General features: G+C 41.5%; 1 gene segment (V, D, J or C); it reads right to left on the reverse strand.

Moving 5' to 3' along the window:
* Window positions 1-276: 276 nt before the first annotated feature.
* Window positions 277-24,902, reverse strand: part of LOC132808826 (Ig heavy chain C region-like) — a 54,620-nt gene continuing 29,994 nt past the window's right edge. Inside the window, 2 exon segments of the C gene segment in view lie at window positions 277-285; window positions 661-819. Coding sequence covers window positions 277-285; window positions 661-819 — 168 coding nt within the window.

Raw genomic sequence — 24,902 nt, forward strand, 5'->3', positions numbered from 1 at the left:
CCTGAAACATTGACTTCTGCACCTCCCGAAGCTGCCTGGTTTGCTGTGTTCTTCCAGCCTCCTGTTTGTCTACTTCAGATTCCAACATCTACAGGGTTTGGTTTTATATAAAAGTCTCTCGCTAGTCACTGAAGCAGTATAAATTGTAATTGCACTGTGGAGTCTATGGAATTTTTGGAGATGTGGCTGAAGCCAAGGGAATTTCCTGAAAAATTGAAAATTCTGTCAGGGTAATCTCTGTGCAACTGGAAACTTTAACTTTCAGAGGATTCTAACTTACTCAAGCTGAATAATTACACAACAAAAAGTTCCGAGTTGAAAAACGTACTCCAACTGTTTGGTAATCGCGAAATCCACTTTATCTCTGGGCTCCAGAGCAACATTCCCATCCCACTCCCCCATTCCAACTCACACCCCCCACCCCATCCAGACTCCTCCACAACCCTCATCTGATCTGAACCCAACTCAACATCTTCCTCAGAGCCCACACTGACCCTGACCTTCTCTCCCTCACACCCCACCGACTACACAATATTGTGCTGGTTGGAGTGGAAACCAGCCTCCCCCTTGCCCCCTCCTCAGGAGCTCACCCTGACATCTCACTGACTGGAGCAGACACGTTTCCCTCGCGACCACACCCAGCCCGATGACGTCACTCACCACGTTCCAGAACTTTCCGTTAAGCCGTTTAACCTTCCCGCTCTTGGCCAGAGCATGCGCAGTAGGTGGTGGCCTGGGAGGGAACATGCGCAGTAAATGCCTTCCCCCGCCTGACGTTCCTTGCCGAGAGCCGGCAGTGGCAGCGGTTGTTGAGCGGCGCTAGGTTTAGGATTAAGTCGGTCAGTTATCAGGAGAACTCTGGTAATAAGGGAGGTAATGGATTTAAAGAGTGGAGATCCCCGGGATTTGCTCGTTACCATCCGAGTGTGTTAAAGGAAATTCCCTCATTATAATCATTGCAGAGTATTCTCGATCGGAAAATAACACCACTCCGAGGAAAACCAGGGACACACTGAGCAGTTAGTCTAAGTGTTGGAGTTTATCATCAGGGATGGGGTCACTGAATATCTTGTACATTTTTAAGTTAATCAATGAGCGTCATGACACGTAGGTCATGCCTGACAAACTTCTGAATTGTTTGACGAGATGACTGAGGTCGGACATGGCAATGTCAACAGAGGCAGTGCTCACATGGACTACCAGGAGGCATTTGATGAATCCCACATAATAGTCTTAGTCAGAAACCTATGAAATTGAAGGCAAATTACTGACATGGATGGATAATGGATAGGAACTCAGATTTGGCAGGATGTGACCAGTGGTGTCCTGTTGGGATCTGTGTTTGGCTTCAGTTATTCACATTATTTATTGATTAATTGGACAATGACACAATGGCCATATATCCAAATTTGCTGATGACACAATGTTAGGTATTCAAGGTTTGTGTAAAGATTTGTAGCTCAGGTGCCTGTTGCCATGGTTGTGGGTATGATCGCTGATCTGGGAAGTTGATTTGCAGTCATTTTTGTCTCCTATCTAGGTGACAGCTTCAATGCATATTAGATGGCATTATAGACATGTACATCAGCGTCTCTCAACCTTTCCCTATTCAAAGCCCCCTTCTTATCCTTGAAATCATGCAACGCCTCCCAAAAGTAAAGCTTGAATTCACATATAGTACTTTCATCAATCAGTTTCTTTCGATATCAAAAGGGAAGATAATTTATCCTCAAGATTTGAGGCCATTTCATCGATGCACCTTCTCACGGAAGGTGCAAGAAGAATATGCTTGATAGTCATTGATAGTTCCTGATGTAGCACAGTTGATAATATTTTGGCAATAGCTGGAAGCACCAACAATTCACCCACGGAATGAGGTTTACCACATTTTGCAATTAGCTTCGCTATGTTGTATGATGCCACAAGGCCATCCACATTTGTGGCTCCTATCTTTGAAAAAGCAATGGAAATCGTTGGTTGTTGATTGAATTTATTCTTAATGCTTGAAAATATGCCAAATCTTCGTCCTTTTTGTCACTATTTCTTTTCCAAATGTTTAATAAGATAGGAAGGCTTCATGGCCTCATTGGAAAAACTTTGTTCACAGACAGAGCAAGCACAGTGGTAATTGCTTATTAGATAGAGATTGAATAAAGCCATATCACAAATAGTCCATACTATACTGCATGCTATACTCCACTTTTTCTTACTCAATGAGGCCATTTTTACACTGTCGCTCGAATACCCAAATGGAATCATGGGTATTACCTTATCACAATTATTTTAAGACGCTCAGACAAGTGGCAAAATTTGATTGGCTAATTAGCTATAATGTGCATTCATTCTGCCACCCAAGCAGAATGCCATCTTAGAAGCGACACGAGTTAGGTGATATTGATCTCAGCAGTAGAATCAGTGCCAACTGTGAATGAGTTCAAATGGTTTGCTATTCACGGAAAAGACTATCAATAATAGCTCAGGAACCAGTCAGAGCGCACTCCTCCATGGGTGCAGGGAAAATAACAGACTCGTGTTATGCGACTGTCCATCTGCACACAGCAATGTCCTTCAAGGACATGGCAGTCTTCCAAGTGATTGGTAAGCTCTCTACAAAGTCGTTCAGTGACCCCTTGCCGTCCCCTTTGACTTCAACGCCGACCGAAGGAAGGGAAATGCCCCTCAGGAGGCACTTCCGCCCCCGTTGAGAAACACTGGTGTACATGATGGCATAAAATTACAAGGGGATATTCATAGACTAGGTGGACGGGCAAAACTGTGATAGAGAGAGTTCAGTGTGAGTGTGAGGTATCAATTTTGGACTGACGGAGGATAGATCATGATGTTTTTCAAGATGGTATGAAGTTAAGTATAGTGGAAGTCCAAAGAGACTTTGGTTTTAGGTGAATAGATCTTTAAAATGCCATGAATAGATGCAGAAAAAAATTATAATCAAACAAATGCCAGCTTTTATAACGAGAGGAAGACAGTACAAGGATGCAGAAGTTACGCTGTGAGTATTCAAAACTGTTCGAACCTTACCTGGAGTACTGAGAACAGATTTGGGCATCAGGTCTTAGGAAGGATACATTGGCTTGTAGTGAGTACAAAATATGTTTACAAGAATGAGACTTGTAGTTTATTCACTCATGGGATGTAAGCTTTGTCGACTGGTGAGCGCTTATTATCCCACCCGAGATGCTTTTGTGAAGACGGTGGTAGTATGCCTTCTTGAATTGCTGCAGTTGATGTTGCTGGTTCATCCATCATAAGGTCAGAAGTGGGGATGGTCACTGATGATTGTAGAGTGTTTGGAATTGGCGACTCCTCAGATACTGAATAGTCCATGTTCAAATGCAACAAGGTCTGAACAATTTCCAGAATCAGGCTGACAAGTGATAAGTAATATTTACACTAAACAAATGCAGGGCTATAACCATTACCAATAAAGACAATCTGACCATCATCCCTGTTATTCAATTGTATTATCATCACCAAAACCCCAACTATCAACATCCTAGGCGTTACCATTGACCAGGAACTCAACTGGACTTGTCACACAAACACAGTGGCTATCGGAGCAGATCAGAGATTAGGAATCGTGTGGCAAGTAACTCAGGTTGTGACACCCAAAGCCTGATCATTATCAATATGGCACAAGTCCAGAGTCGGTTGGAGGGCAACTTGCCTGGATGAGTGCAGCTCCCACAATGCTGAAAAAGCTTGACACTATCCAGGACAGAACAGCCTGCTTCATTGGCTTTACATCCACTCCCTCTGCCACTTATGCTCAATAGCAGTAGTGTCTACTGTCAACAAGATGCACTGCAGAAATTCACCAGAGATCCTCAGACATCACCTTCCAAAATCATGACCACTTCTATCTCAAAGGAGAAGAGCAGCACCATCACCTTCAAGTTTCCTTCTTAACGTCCACTTAACAGTCTGACTTGGAAATACATTGCCTTTTCTTCATTGTCATTGGGTTAAAATCATGGAATTCCCTTCCTCATGTCAGTGTAGGTCAACCTACAACAGGTGAACTGCAGCGGTTCAAGAAGGCAACTCACCACCACCTCCTCAACGACAACTAGGGACAGGCATAAAATGCTGGCCAGCCAGTGATGCCCACATACTACAAATGAATAAAAGGTCCATAAGCTGTTGGTGAATCCACAATGCACTTAGGGAAGAAATTCCAGGGTTTTGATCCAGTGACTGAACAAATAGTAATATTTTTCCAATCCTGGATGGCGAGTCGTTTGGAGGGGAACTTGCTGGTGTTGGTGTTCCCATGAATCTGCTGCCCTTGTCATTCTCGAAGAAAGTGGTTTTACATGATGAATCATGTTAGGCACATATGTATTTGATTGTGATTGTTGGAGGCCAGTCACCTCAGCTCCAGGACGTGTCTTCAGGAGTTCCTCAGTGTAGTGTCTGAAGCCCAACCATCTTCAGCTGCACCATTAATGATGTTCCCTCGATTATAAGTGCAGACTAAGGATCTTTGGTGAATTTGTGCAGTTCATGTTGTTACATTGTATCCTGGGTGCCTGGTATGACTTTACCCAGCAAAGAATTTGCCACCCACCCCTCGTATTCCAGTTTTCCTACAGCTCCTTGATGCCACACACAATTGAACATGGTCTTGATGTCAAGGGCTATCACTTTGGCTTCACCTCCATGTTTGAACCAAGGTTGTAATGAGGTCAGGGACCTGTGTGGCCCTAGTGAAACCCAAACTGGGCTTCATTGAGCGGATTATTACTTGAAATTTTCTTGAGAATTTAGAAGGTTAAAGGATGATCTGATTAAGGTCATTATGATATTACCAGGAAACGACAGAGTAAATTAAGATAAACTATTTCTACTGATTGGGGATTCTAGAATTAGGGTACATAGTCTGAGAATTAGGGCCTGACCACTCAGGAGAGATGTTCAAAAGCACTTCTACATACAAGGTGGGAGATATTTAGAACTTTTTTCTCAAATGGCAGTGCATGTTAGATTAGTTGATTTTCAATCTGTGATAGGTAACATTTTGTTATGAAGGGATGTTGACCAAAGGCAGCTTTGGCACTTAGGTGTAGATAGGCTATGGCTTATCACAATTAATACGATATTAACAAAATGCAAACTAACAATTTACACTATAAATCTAATGAACTGTCTTGTGCTTTAGCTTAACTCTAATTAACCTTAGGATGCTGACGTCAGCGTGTACAAGGGGGCATAACTACAAATTGAGGGTGATAGATTTAAAACAAATGTCAGAGGCAGGTTCTTTACGCAGAGAGTGGTAAGGGTGTAGAATGTCCTACCTGCTAATGTAGTCAACTCAGCCACATTAGGGATTTAAACAATCCTTCGATAAGCACATGGATGATTTTGGGATAATGGAACGAGCTGAGAATAGTTCACAGGTCGGTGCAACATCGAGGGGCGAAAAGCCTCTTCTGCGCTGTATTGTTCTATGTTCTATGTTCTCTATGTTCTATAATCTACATGATGATGATCATCTAGTCATCTTCTCCTGCTGGTTTCAGGCGTGTCTTCACGTGGTTGGTCTCAGGTTACCGCTCCTGAGGATGGTCTTGCAATGATCCTTACACTTTGAGGATTCTCCCAAAAGGGTATAAAGACTTCAGCATCCACCAATACATTGATCAGGAAGCCATCTCTAAGTAAGGGCTAAGGCACCCCTGCGTATGGTAAACAGCTTAATTTTTCCAGTTGTCCTGGGGATGGTATTCAGGTAAATTCAACTCAATTGAAATTCAAGTGTATATTGTATTGTCTACAGCTGCTGAGTCAATTGTATACTGTCTGTCTGTAGCTGCAGTCTGCCTGGATTCTGCACTTTTGGTTAAAGCTTGTCTCAATTTCCCAGCATGCCTCACTTATTGTCCATTTCTCATAAGTCCACCATTTTGAGTGGCCTGCCTGGCCACAAGGCCCTTCAGCTCTCCAAGTCTGCGCCAACTCATTTCGCCCTTCTATACTAAAACCGTCCTCACAGAACATAGAACATAGAACAATACAGCACAGAACAGGCCTTTCGGCCCACGATGTTGTGCCGAACATCTATCCTAGATTAAGCACCCATGCATGTACCTATCCAATTGCCGCTTAAAGGTCTCCAATGATTCTGACTCTACCACTCCCACGGGCAGCGCATTCCATGCCCCCACCACTCTCTGGATAAAGAACCCACCCCTGACATCTCCCCTATACCTTCCACCCTTCACCTTAAATTTATGTCCCCTTGTAACACTCTGTTGTACCCGGGGAAAAAGTTTCTGACTGTCTACTCTGTCTATTCCTCTGATCATCTTATAAACCTCTATCAAGTCACCCCTCATCCTTCGCCGTTCCAACGAGAAAAGGCCGAGAACTCTCAACCTATCCTCGTACGACCTATTCTCCATTCCAGGCAACATCCTGGTAAATCTTCTCTGCACCCTCTCCAAAGCTTCCACATCTTTCCTAAAGTGAGGCGACCAGAACTGCACACAGTACTCCAAATGTGGCCGAACCAAAGTCCTGTACAGCTGCAACATCACTTCACGACTCTTGAATTCAATCCTTCTGCTAATGAACGCTAATACACCATAGGCCTTCTTACAAGCTCTATCCACCTGAGTGGCAACTTTCAAAGATCTATGTACATAGACCCCAAGATCCCTCTGTTCCTCCACCTGACTAAAAACCCTACCGTTAACCCTGTATTCCGCATTCTTATTTGTTCTTCCAAAATGGACAACCTCACACTTGGCAGGGTTGAACTCCATCTGCCACTCCTCAGCCCAGCTCTGCATCATATCTAAGTCCCTTTGCAGCCGACAACAGCCCTCCTCACTGTCCACAACTCCACCAATCTTCGTATCATCTGCAAATTTACTGACCCACCCTTCAACTCCCTCATCCAAGTCATTAATAAAAATTACAAACAGCAGAGGACCCAGAACTGATCCCTGCGGAACTCCACTTGTAACTGGGCTCCAGGCTGAATATTTACCATCTACCACCACTCTCTGACTTCGACCAGGTTAGCCAGTTTTCTATCCAATTGGCCAAATTTCCCTCTATCCCATGCCTCCTGACTTTCCGCATAAGCCTATCATGGGGAACCTTATCAAATGCCTTACTAAAATCCATGTACACTACATCCACTGCTCTACCCTCATCCACATGCTTGGTCACCTCAAGGAATTCAATAAGACTTGTAAGGCAAGACCTACCCTTCACAAATCCGTGCTGGTTGTCCCTAATCAAGCAGTGTCTTTCCAGATACTTTTTTGAACAGGGGCACAACATTCGCTACTCTCCAGTCCCCTGGTACCACCCCTGTTGACAGTGAAGATCATTGCCAACGGTACTGCAATTTCCTCTCTTGCTTCCCACATAATCCTAGGATGTATCCCGTCAGGCCCGGGGGACTTGTCTATCCTCAAGTTGTTCAAAACGTCCAACACATCTTCCTTCCTAACAAGTATCTCTTCTAGCTTACCAGTCCGTTTCACACTCTCCTCTTCAACAATACGGTCCCTCTCGTTCATAAATACTGAAGAAAAGTACTCATTCAAGACCTCTCCTATCTCTTCCGACTCAATACACAATCTCCCACTACTGTCCTTGATCGGACCTACCCTCATTCTCGTCATTCTCATGTTTCTCACATACGCATAAAATGCCTTGGGGTTATCCTTGATCCTATCCGCCAAGGATTTTTCATGCCCTCTCTTAGCTCTCCTAATCCCTTTCTTCAGGTCCCTTCTGGCTATCCTGTATCCATCCACTGCTCTGTCTGAACCCTGTTTCCTCAACCTTATGTAAGCCTCCTTCTTCCTCTTTACTAGACATTCAACCTCCCTCGTCAACCAAGGCTCCCTCACACGACCATTTCTTTCCTGCCTGATAGGTACATACATATCAAGGACACGTCGTATCTGCTCCTTGAAAAAGTTCCACATTTCCACCACATCCTTCCCTGACAGCCTATGCTCCCAACTTATGTTCCTCAAATCCTGTCTTACAGCATCGTAATTTCCCTTCCCCCAATTGCATTCCCCCACAGGATCCATATCCCTCGACAGTGGAACCTCGATTATCCAAAGTCCTTGGGCGAGCAGGTTTTCATTCAGGTAATTGATCATTCGGTAAATTGATTTGACGTTAAACAATTGAAGCTGCATCGCCCATAATTGCATTAAAAAGCATGCTAACAGTGTGTTTATTTCATTTGATCACTAAAATCTTCACAAACACTGCATATTGCTTAAAAATTCATGACATTTTACAACTCAGATCACATTTTATGTACTTGTGCAATTAAAAAAAATCATTGAGGTGGAGGTTATTTATTATTTCCAAAGAAATTATCCAGCGGCTGTTGTTTGAGGAAGTGCTGTCTCTTTTTTGTTTCCAAACAATAACATGTGACGAAGATGCATCAGTTTAACAGCATCAACTTCATCTTGTGTTTCATACCACTCCATGAAAAGTCGCAAACTGTCAATAGCTTCATTAACTGGAGGTGATGCCGGTATCAGAATTTCCTTACTATCCACACCATTCATACAGTCCTGCTGTTCCTCTGTGACTACGTTGACTATTTGATCATTGGAGAATGTCTCTGTTTCAATTTCATTGTCAGAGTTCACCCAAGCATCAATCTCTGTCTCTGCAAAGTCTCCTAAACCCAGGTGTCTGCAGTTTTCAGTGATTTCAGTGGTTATGCTTTGTTCTGAACGGGTGTCCACTTCACTGGCACAGCTCCCAATACACAAGCTATTGTACCAACAGTCTGCAATTGTTGATGGCTTGATGTGGTCCCATCAATACTCTCCTGATGTTCTCTCTCTCTCCTCTCTTCTGAACCTTGCTCTTTTGTCTTTTAGTTAGAGGAGGAAGGGGGCTGACCATTCCTTAACACCAGGTTGGTCCACGATGCTCTGCAAAGTCCACTCCCAAAATAGTTTTTTTAATTTCAAAAATAAATTTATTCATAAGAAATCTCATAATGTCTTTATAAATACATTGGCACAAGTGCGGTTCAGTTCTATACAGTTGCATATCAAATAAGCAAACAAAACATTGGACTTTGACCTGTCCAAATACCCAAAGACTTCTCTTATATATGCAATACTAATAGTTACATAAATGAGGCAGTTTCTCAAATATATCTACCTATTAGTATTTGCACACAAGAGTGGATTTTGCTTCCGTTTTTTGGCAGAATCCAAGTCCAATGTTTTGTTTGTTTATTTGATGTGACACCGTACAGTCCACTTCCAGAATGCAAATGAGAAATGTCTCAGCTCCTCCAGTTAGATGCACTTCCTCCTGCTGGTCACCTGGGGTGGTCTTCCACGATGCTCTCCACATCCATGCTGATTGTGAAGTCCACTCTCAGAATGCAAATAAGTGATGTCTCCACACCTTTAGATTGAACATAGAACATTATGGTGCAGTACAGGCCCTTCGGCCCTTGATGTTGCACTGACCTGTGGAACTAATCTGAAGTCCATCTATCCTGCACTATTCCATTTTCATCCAGATGGTTATCCAATGCCCATTCTAATGCCCTAAAGGTTGGCAAGTCTACTCCTATTGCAAGCAGTGTGTTCTACGCCCCTACTCCTCTCTGAGTAAAGAAACTATCTCAGACATCTGTCCTATATCTATCACCCCCAATTTAAAGCTATTTCCCCTTGTGCCAGCCATCACTATCTGAGAAGAAAAACTCTCACTGTACACTCTATCTAACCCTCTGATTATCTTGTATGTCTCAATTAAGTCACCTCTCAACCTTCTCTCTAATGAAAACAGCTCAAGTACTTCAGCCTTTCCTCTTAAGACCTTCCCTCCATAACAAGCAACATCCTAGCAAAGTTTCTCTGCATCCTTTCCAAAATTTCCACATCCTTCCTATAATGCGGTGACCAGAACTGTAAGTAATACTCGAAGAGCAGCCGCACTAGAGTTTTGTACCACTGCAGCACAACCTCATGACTCTGAAACTCCATCCCTCTACCAATTAAAGCTAACACACTGAGTGCCAACTTAACAACCCTATCAACCTGGGTGCCAACTTTCAGGGATCCATGTACATGGACACCGAGATCTATCTGCTCAGCTACACTACCTAGAATCTTACCATTAGCCCAGTACTCTGTTTTCCTGTTGTTCCTTCCAAAGTGAATCACCTCACGTTTTTGCATTAAGCTCAATATGCCACCTCAGCCCAGCTCTGCAGCTTACGTATGTCCCTCTGTAACCTGCAACATCCTTTGGCACTGTCCACAACCCCATTGACCTTAGTGTCATCCATAAATTTACTAACCTATCCTTCTACACCTTCATCTAGGTCATTTATAAAAGTGACAAACAGCAGTGGCGGCAAAACAGATCCTTGCGTTACACCACTGGTAATTGAACTCCAGGATGAACCTTTCCCATCAACCAACACTTTTCAGCTAGTCAATTTTCAGTCTTTCAGCTAGCCAACTTCTGATACAAACCATTAAATTTCCCTCGATTCCGTGCCTCGCTATTTTCTGCAATAGCATACCATGAGGATCTGTATCAAACGCCTTACTGAAAACCACATCAACCACCTTACCCTGATCCACCTGTTTGGTCACCATCTTAAAGCACTCAAGAAGATTTGTGAGGCACAATCTCCCCTTCACAAAACCGTGTTGTCTACCCCTAATCAACTTATTCCTCTCTAGGTAATTATAAATCCTTTCTCTTATGACTTTTTCGGACACTTTACCCACAACTGAAGTAAGGCTCACTGATCTATAATTACCGGGGTTGACTCTATTCCCCTTCTTGAACAAGAGGGAGTTGTCCTCCAGTCTTCTGGCACTATTCCTGTAGACAATGACAACACAAAGATCAAAACCAAAGGCTCTGCAATCTCCTCTCTGCCTTCCCAGAGAATCCTGGAATAAATCCCATCCGACCGAGGTGACTCATCTATTTTCACACTTTCCAAAATTGCTCACACCTCCTCTTTGTGAACTGAATTCCATCTAGTAGCCTGTTTCTCAGTATTCTCCTCGACAATATTGTCTTTTTCCAGTGTGAATACTGATGAAAGATATTCATTTAGCAATTCCCCTACCTCTTCAAACTCCACCCACAACTTCCAACTCCGGTTCTTGATTGGCCTTAATCTTTCTCCAGTCATTCTTTTATTCCTGATATACCCATAGAACGCTTTAGAGGACACTGGTGGTTCTTAGCCTTCTCTTTAGGTCTTTTCTGGCTGACTTGTAAATCTAAAGTGCCCTAAAGTGTCTCATCCTAATAGAAGCCTTTTTCTTCTTCTTGACAAGAGATTCAAACTTTTTAGAAAACTATAGCTCTATCGCTCGACAATTTCCTCCCTGCCTGACAGGCACATGCTTATCAAGGACGCACAGTAGCTGTTCCTTGATAAAGCTTCACATTTCAACTGTGCCCAACCCCTGCAGTTTCCTTCCCTATTCTATGCATCCTAAATCTTGCCTAGTCGCATCATAATTGCCTGTCCTCCAGCAATAACTCTTACACTGCCGCATATACCTATCCCTTTCCATCACTAAAGTAAACATAACTCGAATTGTGGTCACTGTCACCAAAGTGCTCACCTACCTCCAAATCTAATACCTGGCTGGGTTCCTTACCCAGTACCAAATCCAATGTGGCCTCGCCCCTTGTTGGCTTGTCTACATACTGTGTCAGGAAAACATCCTGTATACATTGGACAAAAACTGACCCATCTAAAGTACTCGAGCTATTGTATTTCCAGTCAATATTTTTAAAGTTAAAATCCCCCGTAACAATAATCTTGTTACTCTTGCTGCTATCCAGAATTATCTTTGGTATCCTTTCCTCTACATCACTGGAACTATTCGGAGGCCGAGAGAAAACTCCCAACAGAGTGCTTTCTCCTTTACTGTTGCTTACCTCAGCTCGTGCTACCTCAGTAGTTGAGTCCTCAAATGTCCTTTCTGCCACTATCCTTGACTAAGTGCACATCTCTCCCTCTTTTAGCATCTTCACAGTTGCATGTGAGTAGTTTTGGACCCAATATTTAAGGAAAGCTATTATTTCATTGGAGGCAGTTCCAGAACATTGATGTGGGTGATCCCTGATCAAGAGGTAAAGGCTAAACAGGCTGAGAATTTAGAAGAATGCGATATGATCTCATTGCAACATATAGGGTTCTTAAGGGACTTGACAGGGTAAATGCTGAGAGGATATTATCCCTCACGGGAGAGTCGAGGACCAGAGGGGATGGTCTCATAATGAAGGGTTGACAATTTAAGACTGAGATGCAGAGGAATTTGTTCCTAGGTTTGAGAGTCTTTGGAACTCCTCATTACATAGAGCTGTGGGAGTAACATCCCTGTCTATATTTAAAGCTGAGATAAATTCTTGAGCAGTAGGAGAATTGAGGTAATAGGAAAATACAGAAAAGTAAATAGTGTGGAATGTCGTATCAGCAATGATCCTAACGAACGATGGAGCAGGCTTAATGAGCCAAATGGTCTGTTCCTATTCCTATTTCTTATGGTTTAGGACCTTGAGCTATAATTAACCTATATCACGTTCTCCTTTCCCACAACATCACTCACATTTTCCATTGCTGTGACCTCAGGCACATTAGTCGAAAGTGGATGCAAGTAGAACATCTACAGAAGTCCGTGCCTGGCATTAGGAACCTATTGGAAGTAGATTATTCCTATTGGACACTGGCCTATGTTATATCTCAGCAGGGGTCAAGTAGCTGGTGTCATGGAAGTTAAATTGACTCGACTCAAATGCTAGCAAGAGCATAGACAAAGCTTTATTGTAACCTCTACAGGGGGCTAATAGATTTGGCAAAAATGTCTTATATAAGGGCCCTGAACAAGTTTCACATATTCTCTTTATACTATTTTTTGCTTATTCTTATCACAAGCTCAAGCACAAGGGTTGGGAACATTCAAGCCTCTTCCTGCCCACCCCCCATTCTTCACTCCCTCCAAAATCATTGCCATGGGTCTCCAGAGTCTGGTGACATTTGATGAAATATGCCTACATATTTGAAGAAATATGGCTATGGATTAGGACCGGCTCCTGGTCTCCTTGCCTTGGTCTATCTCCCATACAATGTCGCTATTGAATGCTTTGCACTTTTTATAATTTAAGTTGGCCAGAGGTCATGTGTATCCACGGAGTCAGGCACATTCCCTAGTAATAGGTATTTGTTTGAATCGAGCTTATAAAGTGTTTTCATGGCAAATTCAATACAGGCAGCATCACATCCACACCGTTTCACTGATGTCATCAATTAACAGAAGTCTAAATACTGAGGTGATTACACTGCTCTGGGTCAGAGACCTGTAATTATTCCTGGGTTTATTATGGTCAGATCTTTCAGTAAACTGCGAATGGATGAAGGAGCAGGAAAGGAAAAGGAATAAAATTCTCTTTTCAACAAAACAGCCAATACTGACTAATATGACATGAACCTTCAGTAAATTTGAATAATGAGAAATTACTATGTTCGGATTCTGATCAAACATTGAGTTACAAATTGTGCTTGTAAGGGTTAAATTAGCAATAGTGTATAAAGACCTTGAGTTTCTTGTTCCGAGATAAGGAAGTTAAACTTGAATCCTTGCATTTGGGATATTTCCCCTCTGTCCCAGTGCAGACAAGTCTTTATTTGACCTATTTACTCCCCACCCACCAGCTCCTGCCCTCACAGCCAAAACTCTCGATGTTGATAAGAAGTGCCAAATATTAACTTTGTGATCATGCACATATTTAAAATGATTTAACTGATATTTTATGACCAGTTGCGGCTGTGAAAATGTTGACACCTCACACTGTGAATTAAGTGGAAATCTAAGTTTGTCAGAAACTAAAGGGAACACATTGGCAAGTAAGTTTGGTCTAATATCAGATTAAATCTGCTATATTAGGGATCCAATAATGAGAAAGGGAAGTGCTGGCAGTTGTTGTCAGATTATGTCAGGATTGCCTCACGAAGGCATCCCACAGCAGCGTGGTGAACACAAACACAGATGAGAACAATTACAGAAAACAACTGCTTGACTGGTTCAGAAATGCTTGGCTTATTTTGAGAGACCAATCTTAAATCAGCATAAAACATCCAAAGTTTTTCAATGGTCCGTTGAATTTTGCCTGTTTTTCAGTATAAAGGTATTGCATAGCCCAGAAATGGCTTTAAACAAGGATGACGTACTGTGACATACTGAAGAAATGGTTTTCTCTTTCTTTCGCTCTGTGCTGTCTCTTCCATACCCCAACCCCTGCATTCCCTCATTGTGGTGTACTGTAGACATCCTGTGGAAGTCAAAAGAATCCCATACCAACACGACCAAGATGGTTCATGAGGCATCTTGAAAACAAATAAAATCCCAGCAGCATTTTTTAGATCATAGGACAGCATTGTCAACACACTCCAGGGGGATGGGTGGTGAAGACAGCAATAACTAGTTACATTAGCAAGATTACAAGACTGGGATACAAGGTGTACTGCTTTGTCATTACCCCCTCATTAACTTCACCATTGCAAGGCTAAAATCAGGAGCATTGGAATCCTCACTGCTCACCTGGTGATTTGTTTAATTGCAACAATAGTCAAGAAGCTCAATATGATCAAAGAGAGAGCAGTTTGATTGACTGGCAAAAGAACTAACGTACCTAATTTCCACTCCCTTCACCATCACTGAGCTACGATGTTGGGCTACCTAGCACTTACACTCGACGGAATGAACTGCAGCAACTCATTAGACTTACACTGAAAGGACCTTTCCTGTCTATAATCTCTATTTCTGAACAGAACAATAATCAGCTAAAGGTCTGTTCCACCTGATTCTGACTTTGCATGGATATCTCTGTTCTTTTATTATCACTATGGCAAAATAATGCGATTTATTAAAATTGCAGTCATTGACTAACTTAGGAAAACTAGTCGACCAGACTTGGAATATTGAATCTCAAGTCTGTGATTTCTTTTTTGTTAAATTGCTTTAGACTTAATTCTGAATAAGTTTACTGATGTTAAATGAGTTAATTTGTGCTCTTTGATGAATTGCAGTTCTGGAAACATTGTCAGTGCAAACAGTGAGGAAAATGGGAATGCAGGTTCTCCTGGATCAAGTGAAGTAATTACAAAGTAAGCTTAGTTGCATGCATGACTAAGTTAGTCATTATATCAGGATATGACAAACCATTAGGAAATAACTGGTGAGCTGGTAGTTTATGCAATGTTATACAACGATCAATGGTAACAACTCGGAGGCAATGATTTGATCAGCTCTCAAAGAGGAACTTACCTATGTTCACTCCCAAGTCCTTTTACTATGTGATACTGCAAAACCTCTCCTTATGAAAATTGTAGATTCCTTTTGAAGACCTCAGTTGAAGCTGCCTCCACCACTAAACTATCAGGCAGAACAGTAAAAAGTGAGGTCTGCAGATGCTGGAGATCACAGCTGCAAATGTGTTGCTGGTCAAAGCACAGCAGGCCAGGCAGCATCTCAGGAATAGAGAATTCGACGTTTCGAGCATAAGCCCTTCAAGGGCCTATGCTCGAAACGTCGAATTCTCTATTCCCTGAGATGCTGCCTGGCCTGCTGTGCTTTGACCAGCAACACATTTGCAGCTATCAGGCAGAACATTCCAGTTTCCAAGCAATGCTTTTTAAAAACAGTTTTCCTTGTAACCGTTGTTTTCTTTTTTTTTGCTGATCAAGTTAAATCCACTGATCCTTTTCTTCTCAAGCCTTTTTTAAAATATAATCCGCACAGTATGGAAACAGGCCACTTGGCCCAACAAATCCACACCAACTCTCCAATCCAAATGCATTCTCCTACTCTTTTTACTCTATCCAAATCCCTCATGATTTTGAACACTTTTAAAATGAATTCTTCATCTTCTGTTCTCAAACTATCCACATAGTTCTCCAGTTGCTCATCTCTGGTACCATTTTTGTGTACCTTTTGTGCACGTTCTCAAATCCCTTCCTGAAGCGTGCTGCATAAAGACCAGACATGAGGGAAAAGCATGTTTATAACTATTTGTCATAATTTCTTTATTTTGCATGCCACTGTCTTATTTATAATGTTCAGAATCCTCATGATATCTTCAATCTGCAATCAGAGGAAGTTGACAATTTAAGTTCACGAGTAAAGAAAGTGACAGTCGAAAAGGAAGTTTGATCCAATGTATGAACATGTTATGCTTCAACATGTGTTCAGTCTCTTTCTGAACCTGTGCCACCCTTCAAAGGTTAAGTCTATAGGATGTTGCTTGATTGGAACAGCATTTCCTCAATCAATATTATGTGCAGTGAGATTAGTAATTCCCAGGTTATTCCCACATATCTCCCCATGTGATTGTAGTAACTCTTTCAGGTCATTTCGATTTTCATCCGGAAGGTAACTCAGCAGTTTATCCCAGTTTTCCAGAACTTCCTAATTGTTCAATTTAATTTGAGGAATGTCCAATTCACAATCATCTGAAATTGTTTCGTCACTCTGTGTTGTAGCCAGTAACACATTCTTTTTTGTTTTCCTATCAAAATAGCTTTTGAACAAAACACATCTCTTTAAGCCACAGAATGGTCACAGAAATAAGTGGAGCAGTAAGCCATTCAGCCCCTTAAGCATGCGCTGCTGTTCAAAATGACAATGGCTGATTATCCAACTCAGTACCCTGTTCCATTATTCTTTTGATAAGCTTTGATCTCTTTAGCCAGAAAAAAAACTATTATGTTTTGGACTCAATCAATTTCTATGACTGTGAATTCTAAAGAGTCACCACTGTCAGGGTGAAGAAAGGTTTCCTCATCTCAGTCCAAAATGCCCGAGCCAGTATCTGTAGACCGTGACCCTGGTTCTGGACTCCCCAGCCGTGGAGAACATCCTTCCTGGTTATCTAATTCTGGATATAAACACTGACTTGTGCTGCATCTTGTGATCTTAGCCTGGGTCAATATGGGGAGGGTTATTCTCAGTATTGCCACACTTTGACAGTGCAAGTTAACCTCTTGCTGACAGCAGGCTGGAAGCAAGGTAGCCATTTGTTGCTAAGGAAGAGATAGGACTGAGTGCTCACTGCCCATATTCAAAAGGGAAGAATGACCCATTGAGGAGAGATATTAGAGGACTTTTTGTAGCTGTAACGGTGGACACTGATAGAAATTACTGACTCCCGTATAACACACAGGGAATCAGCAAAGGTGACTCAAACTGCTGATTCCTAATTAGCACTTTCCAAATGACAACAGCCCATTGGTTGAAGAAGCTTTCCTTTTTAACATTAAAATGTTCAGCAATGTATGACATGCCTCTGGAATAGGCAGGACAGGAATTTAAACCTACTAGGTCTAATCTAGGAACTTAAGCCTACTGATCTAGGGGTAGGGAGACTATCATTCCACCATAAGAGGCCTGTTGTGCATCTCATACAGAATCAATGCAATTTCCCTTAATTGCTTCATTAATTTCTGGGGATGTAAATAATAAGCCGCCTGTCAGAGTATTGGGTGTTGCTCAGGTGTCACTGAGTAGTGTGCTGATCTTTGAGTTGGAGGGTTCAAGACCTACCATCGGGTTTAGAACAGACTAATTGATGCTGCCACAACAGTGCAGTCCTGAGATAATCCTACGCATCAGATGTATATGAGGCATTAAACCAAAGCCACTCTGCCCTCTAAAGGGACCCTTATTATTTTGAATTAAAGTGAGGAGATTATACCTGGTGTCCCAGCCAGTACTTATCGCTCAATCCCGATGAGCAGATGATCTGGTCATCATCTCCTTCCTGCTTTTCTCATGGTACACAAATTAGATATCACATTTCTGACATGTGACTACATGATCAAAAGTACTTCAGTTGTTGTAAAGAACATCTCTGATTGAAAATTGACTTTGTCAGAACCTGCATGTATTGTTACTCAACTTGGTTGTTCATGTTTCACTCTCTGCTGTAAGAAAACACTCCTTCCCAACTTCCATCAAATGAGAATGAGACAAAGCTCAGTGCTGTAATATTTAACTTTGTACTAACATCTGGGTCAAACTAATATACCATTCAATGCAAATATAAAATAAATGGAACCAGTTTTAAAGTATCAAAGCAAATTATATTTTCCACCAAAGGAGTGTATTGAAATATTTCAATAGTTCTCATTGTGTCAAGTACCAGCAAACAGTGGAGTCTGTTCCAATCTATTTTATCTTGTCTAAAGAATAGGCTGAGGAAAAGAACAGTGCATGAGGAGAGCAGTACAGTGTGGATCAGTGATTAACAGCAGGAGAATTATTCTCCAGATTAGAATAGATATGTAGTGGAATATACTAAAATGATAGAATAAGAGAAGCTAAAGTGAGATGTTGTCAGCTGAAAGTTTTATAAGCTTGTTAAAATCTGGTCAGTCAGGATCTTATTGAATAGGGGAGCAGGCTCGAAGGGCCAAGTGACCTGTTCCCATTTATTGTTCATACCGCAAAACAATTTTGCGAGTTACTCGAGCGGAGGTATTAAACACACATTTTAAACTGTTACATGTGCACATGTTGACATTTCCATCTCTGATTCCCTGGGTTTGATAGCATGTAGTTGACAGTAGCCCCAGGGGTTCTGCACTTGTTTCAGAGATCTGGAAAGAGATGTTTAGGATACTCTGAGATTGCATTAAGATGTTATATAAATGCACAACTTTTCTACTTGCCTTCCTGCTGGGGTGGAGGGGGTTTTGCTCTTCATCAAACCTGTGTATCATTTGACTTCAATTTGCTTTTCTTTGTTGCATTATTGTATGGAGTTTATTCTCTTAAGTCAATAGCCTGGATTTTGCCCAAAGTTTAAGAGGATTTTACTCACATTGGTGAGTTTCTGTATCCCATGAAGTAACTTCATTGCAGTCAGTAATGGGAAATAAAGCAGATCAAATATAATGTTGTTAATTGTTATTAGGTCAATTAATAGGGATAACTATATGCTGTTCTATGAGCCTCAGGATTTAAAAGCCTTTTCAGTAGGGCCACTGCTGATTTACCCAACGCGCTATATTGGTGAACTCACTGATACTGAAACCTCTATAATCTGGGACAATGATGAAATACAAACTGACTGGAACCGCAACTTATCAGAAAAACTAGGGAACAGAGAGAGATTGGGGCCGAAGCTCAGAACACAGAGGCACTGCAAACCCAAGCACCCATTGACACAGCTTCTCGAGATGAGTTATGATGTGGTTCTGCACTATTCGGTTCTGATCTGTGATCGCAACCAATGCTTCTCTGTCAAGCCGATGTGGTTTATGGATAAAAATAATGTCTGCTAGAAGGTAACTACAAAGCTCTCTTGCGATAATGCGACACAGACTCAAGTGAAATGTGGAGTATCTCCTTTTGGGGCTTCTTGCATCCTTTCAAGTGGCAGCTGAATTTGATAATCAGGTCTCAGTTACTATCGAATTGAATGAAATCTTGTTAGTGGTTCATTTATTTACATTTCCCTATCTCTGAGGTTTGCCCCATTTCGTTATTAAAGAGCCAATGTGTGTGAGATCTCTTTAGTGCTGTCCATAGGATAGCCGTACTCCTGCCACTGTGCAACTGCATATTGATAGATGCCTTTAAAAACAATCTGAATCTATGGTCACATACTGGTGTAGGAACTGAGCGGGGCCCAGGACAGAATGAGCAACTCTTCAACTGCTGCTAACCAATGTCATTATCACAAGGGTGCTTTTGGTGCCATCTTCACTATTCAGAATAACAATTAGTTTTCCTGCTGGTGCAGCATTTCTCTCTATTACTTTACATAATAGTGTGCTGTGTGTATGTGCATGTGGTTTGTTTCTATTTATTTCTGTTCCTCAATGGCTTTGAAATTGTTGCTGTATAGGATCAAAGGTAAAGTAATGTCTCCACAAGGACATTGTTGCTGGTTTCCCTCTGAGACCAGTGCAGAACTTTACCAGTTCATTGTCGGCCTGATACATTATAGTGAAGTTTCCCCTCTGCCAGCTGGGACAGCATGGACATTTGAGTATTGATGGAAATAAAGGTTTTTTTTATTTCGGTCTTTAGTATTGTACTTATCAGGACACTCTCAAGAATACCAATGGGAAGGGAGAAAGCATTTAATCTGTCTGGGTAATGAGTGCTGATTGGTAAAGGCATGGAGGATGGTCCAGGTGATGATTGGCAGTTAACAGCCAATGCTTGTTGTGATTCGACTAAATTGGTGATGGCCATTCTCGGACTCATTTGGCAGGGCAATACCTTGACCACAAAGGCAACCTACCAATTGAAAACTTAACAATGTTTAGCTGATAACTGTCTGTCACCATCTGACCAGTCCATTTCCATTGGGGACATCTCGGTCAATCATTGTGCACTTTCCAAAGCATCAGAACTCTTTTCTTGTTCAGTGTAAAATGTTGTTTCCCTTCATATCAAAATCCTTGCAGCTATCCTGATGTATGCAAGACAAAAAAAAGAGCATGTCCTATTTTATAGCAATATCCAATTTCTATATTTGCAAACAACCGTTTGAATATGGGAACCTTTTGTTAATGGAGTATCCAACATCCAGCTGGTATCATTAAAATGGAATCTAGTTTTTGAATTTGAAATGATTTAACCCCCTGACAAGCCCACTTTGTACATGCAGATCCTTTTTGAATATTGTATCAGTCTGGCTGTTGAAAGACAGCTTTGGAAAGTTGTTTATTTCTGTCAACTTCTATTTAATGAATTGCTGAAACGGTGGATAATGCATTCTATTGCATTTTCAAAACTGAGATATCGTGTGAAATCAGGAGATGTGCACAGTGCAAATAAAAATCCCATTTAATGCTGGCCTGGACAAGACTGGTAAACTTAAACTTGTGCTTATAGAGAAAGGACTGAGATCTTAACTGGCTCATTATCATCTAATGTATTGAGATTAAACTTACGTCTATCTCTAAATTCTTCAAGGCCTTGATCCACGCTGTCTCTTGTACCCCTTATATACACACTCTGTTCTTTGGTTCTCTGATTGCTTTTGTCCATGAGTCTGGTCAAGTCCCCTGAATTAGATGTACTTTACTGATAAACTTCCTTACATGCCCTCTGGTACTCATTCTCACTTTGAAAGCTTGCTTAAAAGCCGGTTTCATGTCATTGGTCCTAAGTCTTCTGATACATGCCAACAACCTTCTCCTGCTTGGCATTCGGTGCATCCTTTTCCAGTTTGGAAGGTCAAACTCGAATGCTGAATATAGGGTTAAAGGCAGGATTCTTGGCAGTGGAGAGGAACAGAGGGATCTGGGTGTGCAAGTACATAGATCCCTCAAAGTTGCCACCCAAGTGGATAGGGTTGTTAAGAAAGCAGATGGTGTTTAGACTTTCATTTACAAGGGAATCGACTTTGAGAGCAGCGAGGTTTTGCTACAGCTCTACAAGTCCCTGGTAAGACCACACCTGGAACATTGTGTCCAGTTCTGGTCACCCTGCTATAAGAAATAGATAGAGGCTTTGGAGAGGGTGCAAAGAAGGTTTACCAGGATGCTGCCTGAACTGGAGGGCTTGCTTTATGAAGAAAGGTTGAATAAGCTCAGACTTTTCTCTCTGTAAAGAAGGAGGAAGAGAGGAGACCTGATTGAGGTATACAAAATAATGAGAGGAATAGATAAAATCAAAAGCTAGAGAATTTTCCCCAGGGCAGGATTGACTGGTACGAGGGGGTCATAGTTTTAAGATATTAGGAGAAAGGTATAGAGGAGACGTTAGAGGTGGGTTCTTTATGCAGAGTGTTGTGAATGCATGGAATGCTTTCCAGCAGTGGTGGTGGAAGCAGAGTCATTAGGGACATTTAAGTGACTGCTGGACATGCAAATGTTTAGCAGTGAGTTGAGAGGTGTGGGGGTTGTTATTATATTTTACATTAGGATTAGACCTCGGCACACTGTCGTGGGCCAAAGGGCCTGTTCTGTGCTGTATTTTTCTATGTTCTATGTTAAAGCATCTCATAAATGTGAGTATTAATATCCACTTTGGCAGATTTAATTGATTCTCATTGGAATGTATCTGCCAAACCTTTAGCAAAACCGAATCAGCAAACAGCTTCAGACTGTGCCCACGTCCAACACAAAACATTGCTGCTCCTCATTCACTTTTCAAATGCACTGCTCCATTCCAAATAGCAGACCACCCATTCCCATTCATAGAGATGTGTTTCTGACGGATGGAAGTGGTTGTTTCTGTACTTCTGCCATTTTTATTGAACTCATCTCAAGTTACACTTTAGAATTTGACGGTCAGGCCAAGACTGTTTGTTTTAAGCTTTATCAATTTTGACCAGGTTGCCAGCTCTTCATGTTCTTGAATATTGGAATATTGGCTGCGTTCTATCAGCCCTCTAGGGACAGGCTGCAAGGTCATTAGGTGGGTAATAGGGTGGAAGATGATAAGGGAAGGAAGGAGTTTCCACCTCCGTAGTATTTTATTGATCCCAAATTCGGGAAAGGATGACCACTCAGGTGGCCAATGCAGAGTCTGTTCCTGCCAATGCTGGCAGTTTATTAGCAGTAAGGTCTTCCATTGTGTGGGAGACCTCCCCCTGCATCCTAGTGACACCCCTGGAGGATGTCCCTCCTAATGTAGTACCTTATGGTCACAACAGGGTATCCCATCTGCACACTGGAACAGTCTCCTGTCCATGGTGGCAATCATTACGGGAACTGGAAATCAGAGTAAGTGAGTGAAAGAAGCCGTGAGTGCTAGAATGTTCACAACATTCCCAGGATCAGGTTGGCAGCTCCTACTGAGGCCATTAATAAGTCATTGAGATCCCCCAATTGGTGCATTTCAGTGCTATCAAGCAAATAGTGAAGTGGAGCCATGTGATAAAATCATTTACATTCAGTGCTGGATACTTGAGACTTTTTTGTGAGAAACTTTATAATTCTTCTAAATGTTCTTCGTGCACTTTTTGTTTCATACAATGGTGATTTTCTACATAGGATTACAGAGGAAAAACAGACCGTTTGGCACAATCAGTTTATGCCAGTGCTTATGTTCTACTCAAGGTGTTTCACATCTTTCCTCATCTAAATCGCCCGTTGTAATTCTCTATTCCCATCCCTTCCAAGTGCTCCCCTAGTTTCGTTGAAATACATCTAAACTATTGATTTCAACTTTTCCGTCTGGTCACACATTCCCCATTCTCATCATTCTTTCAGTGAAGAGGTTTCTTCTGAATTCCCTTTTGGACTTCTTGAGGTATCGTCTTATTTTGACAGCCTCGAGTTATATTCTATCCCACAGTGAAATGTTTTCTCTGTACCTTCTCTTTTCAAAACCTTTCTTAATTTTAGAACTGTCATCCTTCTTTTCAAGAGAGAAGTGAACAGCACAACAATTCTTCGTTGATATGCACAGCCAGAAACTTGTGTAGCATTCTCGTAAATCATCTCTTCACTATCTCTCATACATTCTATAATATGTCAACTTGAACTGCAGGCAATACTCTTAATTATAGTCAACCAAATTTGAAACCCTACTTTCAAATCTATCCCTTTAGAGATACAACTTAGAGCTTTGTTTGCATTTTTATGGCCTTTGGAACCTGTGGTGAAATTGTTAGTGACTGATGTAATTGTCTGAAATCCCTTTGTTTGTCTCCCTCACTTAGACGTGCATCTTTGTCTAAGTGACCTGCACATTATTCCTACCAAGATGTAACATCTTACGTTTATCTGTGTGGATCTTCATTTGCTAATTATTTGAATGTACGGTAAATTAATTAATGATCTCTTGCAACTTCTTGTAGTCCTCAGAATTGGCTACATTTCAACATTCCTTTCCAATTTGGTGTCATTGAATTGCTAACTTTTTTGTCGTAATTAGATGCAACATTTAATTTGCAGTTTTACTTTATTTTGTTTTGAATATTTAGAGAGGTGCAGTAATCCACACATTAACTATAACAACTAAATGTAGAATGACAGATAGATGAAAATTATTACAAACACAGGACTAATTAATAGACTCTATTAACTTCACGGTCAAAACAGGGAATTATTTTTTACACGAATGATATGGTGAGATGATCCGTAGTGCAATAACTTTTTGTCCATTTTTTTGTTGCAGTTTATTTCCCAGGTCTTTCTGTGCTACTGATATGAATTTGAAAAGGCACCCATCCTCCATTTTAAACTAAATGATAATAAAAAAACCAATATTTATATTAAATGCAACATGATTTATGAAGCCAATCCTCTAGGCTTATACATATTCACGGCCATGTAGAGTTATACAGGGAGAGGCTGAATAGGCTGGGGCTGATTTCTCTGGAGCGTTGGAGGCTGAGTCATGACTTTATAAAGGTTTATAAAATCATCAGAGGCATGGATACGGTAAATAGACAAGGTCTTTTCCCTGAGGTGGGTGGAGTCTCATCTAAACCGTGAGTATAGGTTTAGAGTGAGAGGGGAAAAAGTTCGAAGTACCTAAAGAGTAACTTTTTCATGCTGAGGATGGTGTATATGGAATGAACTGCCAGAGGAAGCGGTGGAGGCTGGTGCATTTTCAACGTTTAAAAGGCATCTGAGTGTGTATAAGAATAGGAAAGGTTTAGAGGGATATGGACCAAGTACTGCCAAATGGGACTAGATTAGATTAGGATAACATGGGCAAGTGTGATTGAAAGATCTGTTTCCAAGTTGTACATCTCTATGACTCTATGATCTACCCCTTTGCTCTTAGTGTACTAGTCGAATCTCTTTGGATTATCTTTAACATTATCTCCCAAGGCTATCTCATTTTCCTTTCTTGTCCTCCTCATTCCCCTCTTTAGAATGTCCCTGCACCTCTTGTACTCTTCGAGATTCA

Source organism: Hemiscyllium ocellatum (assembly GCF_020745735.1).
Source record: "Hemiscyllium ocellatum isolate sHemOce1 chromosome 40 unlocalized genomic scaffold, sHemOce1.pat.X.cur. SUPER_40_unloc_3, whole genome shotgun sequence".
NCBI classification, from domain to species: domain Eukaryota; kingdom Metazoa; phylum Chordata; class Chondrichthyes; order Orectolobiformes; family Hemiscylliidae; genus Hemiscyllium; species Hemiscyllium ocellatum.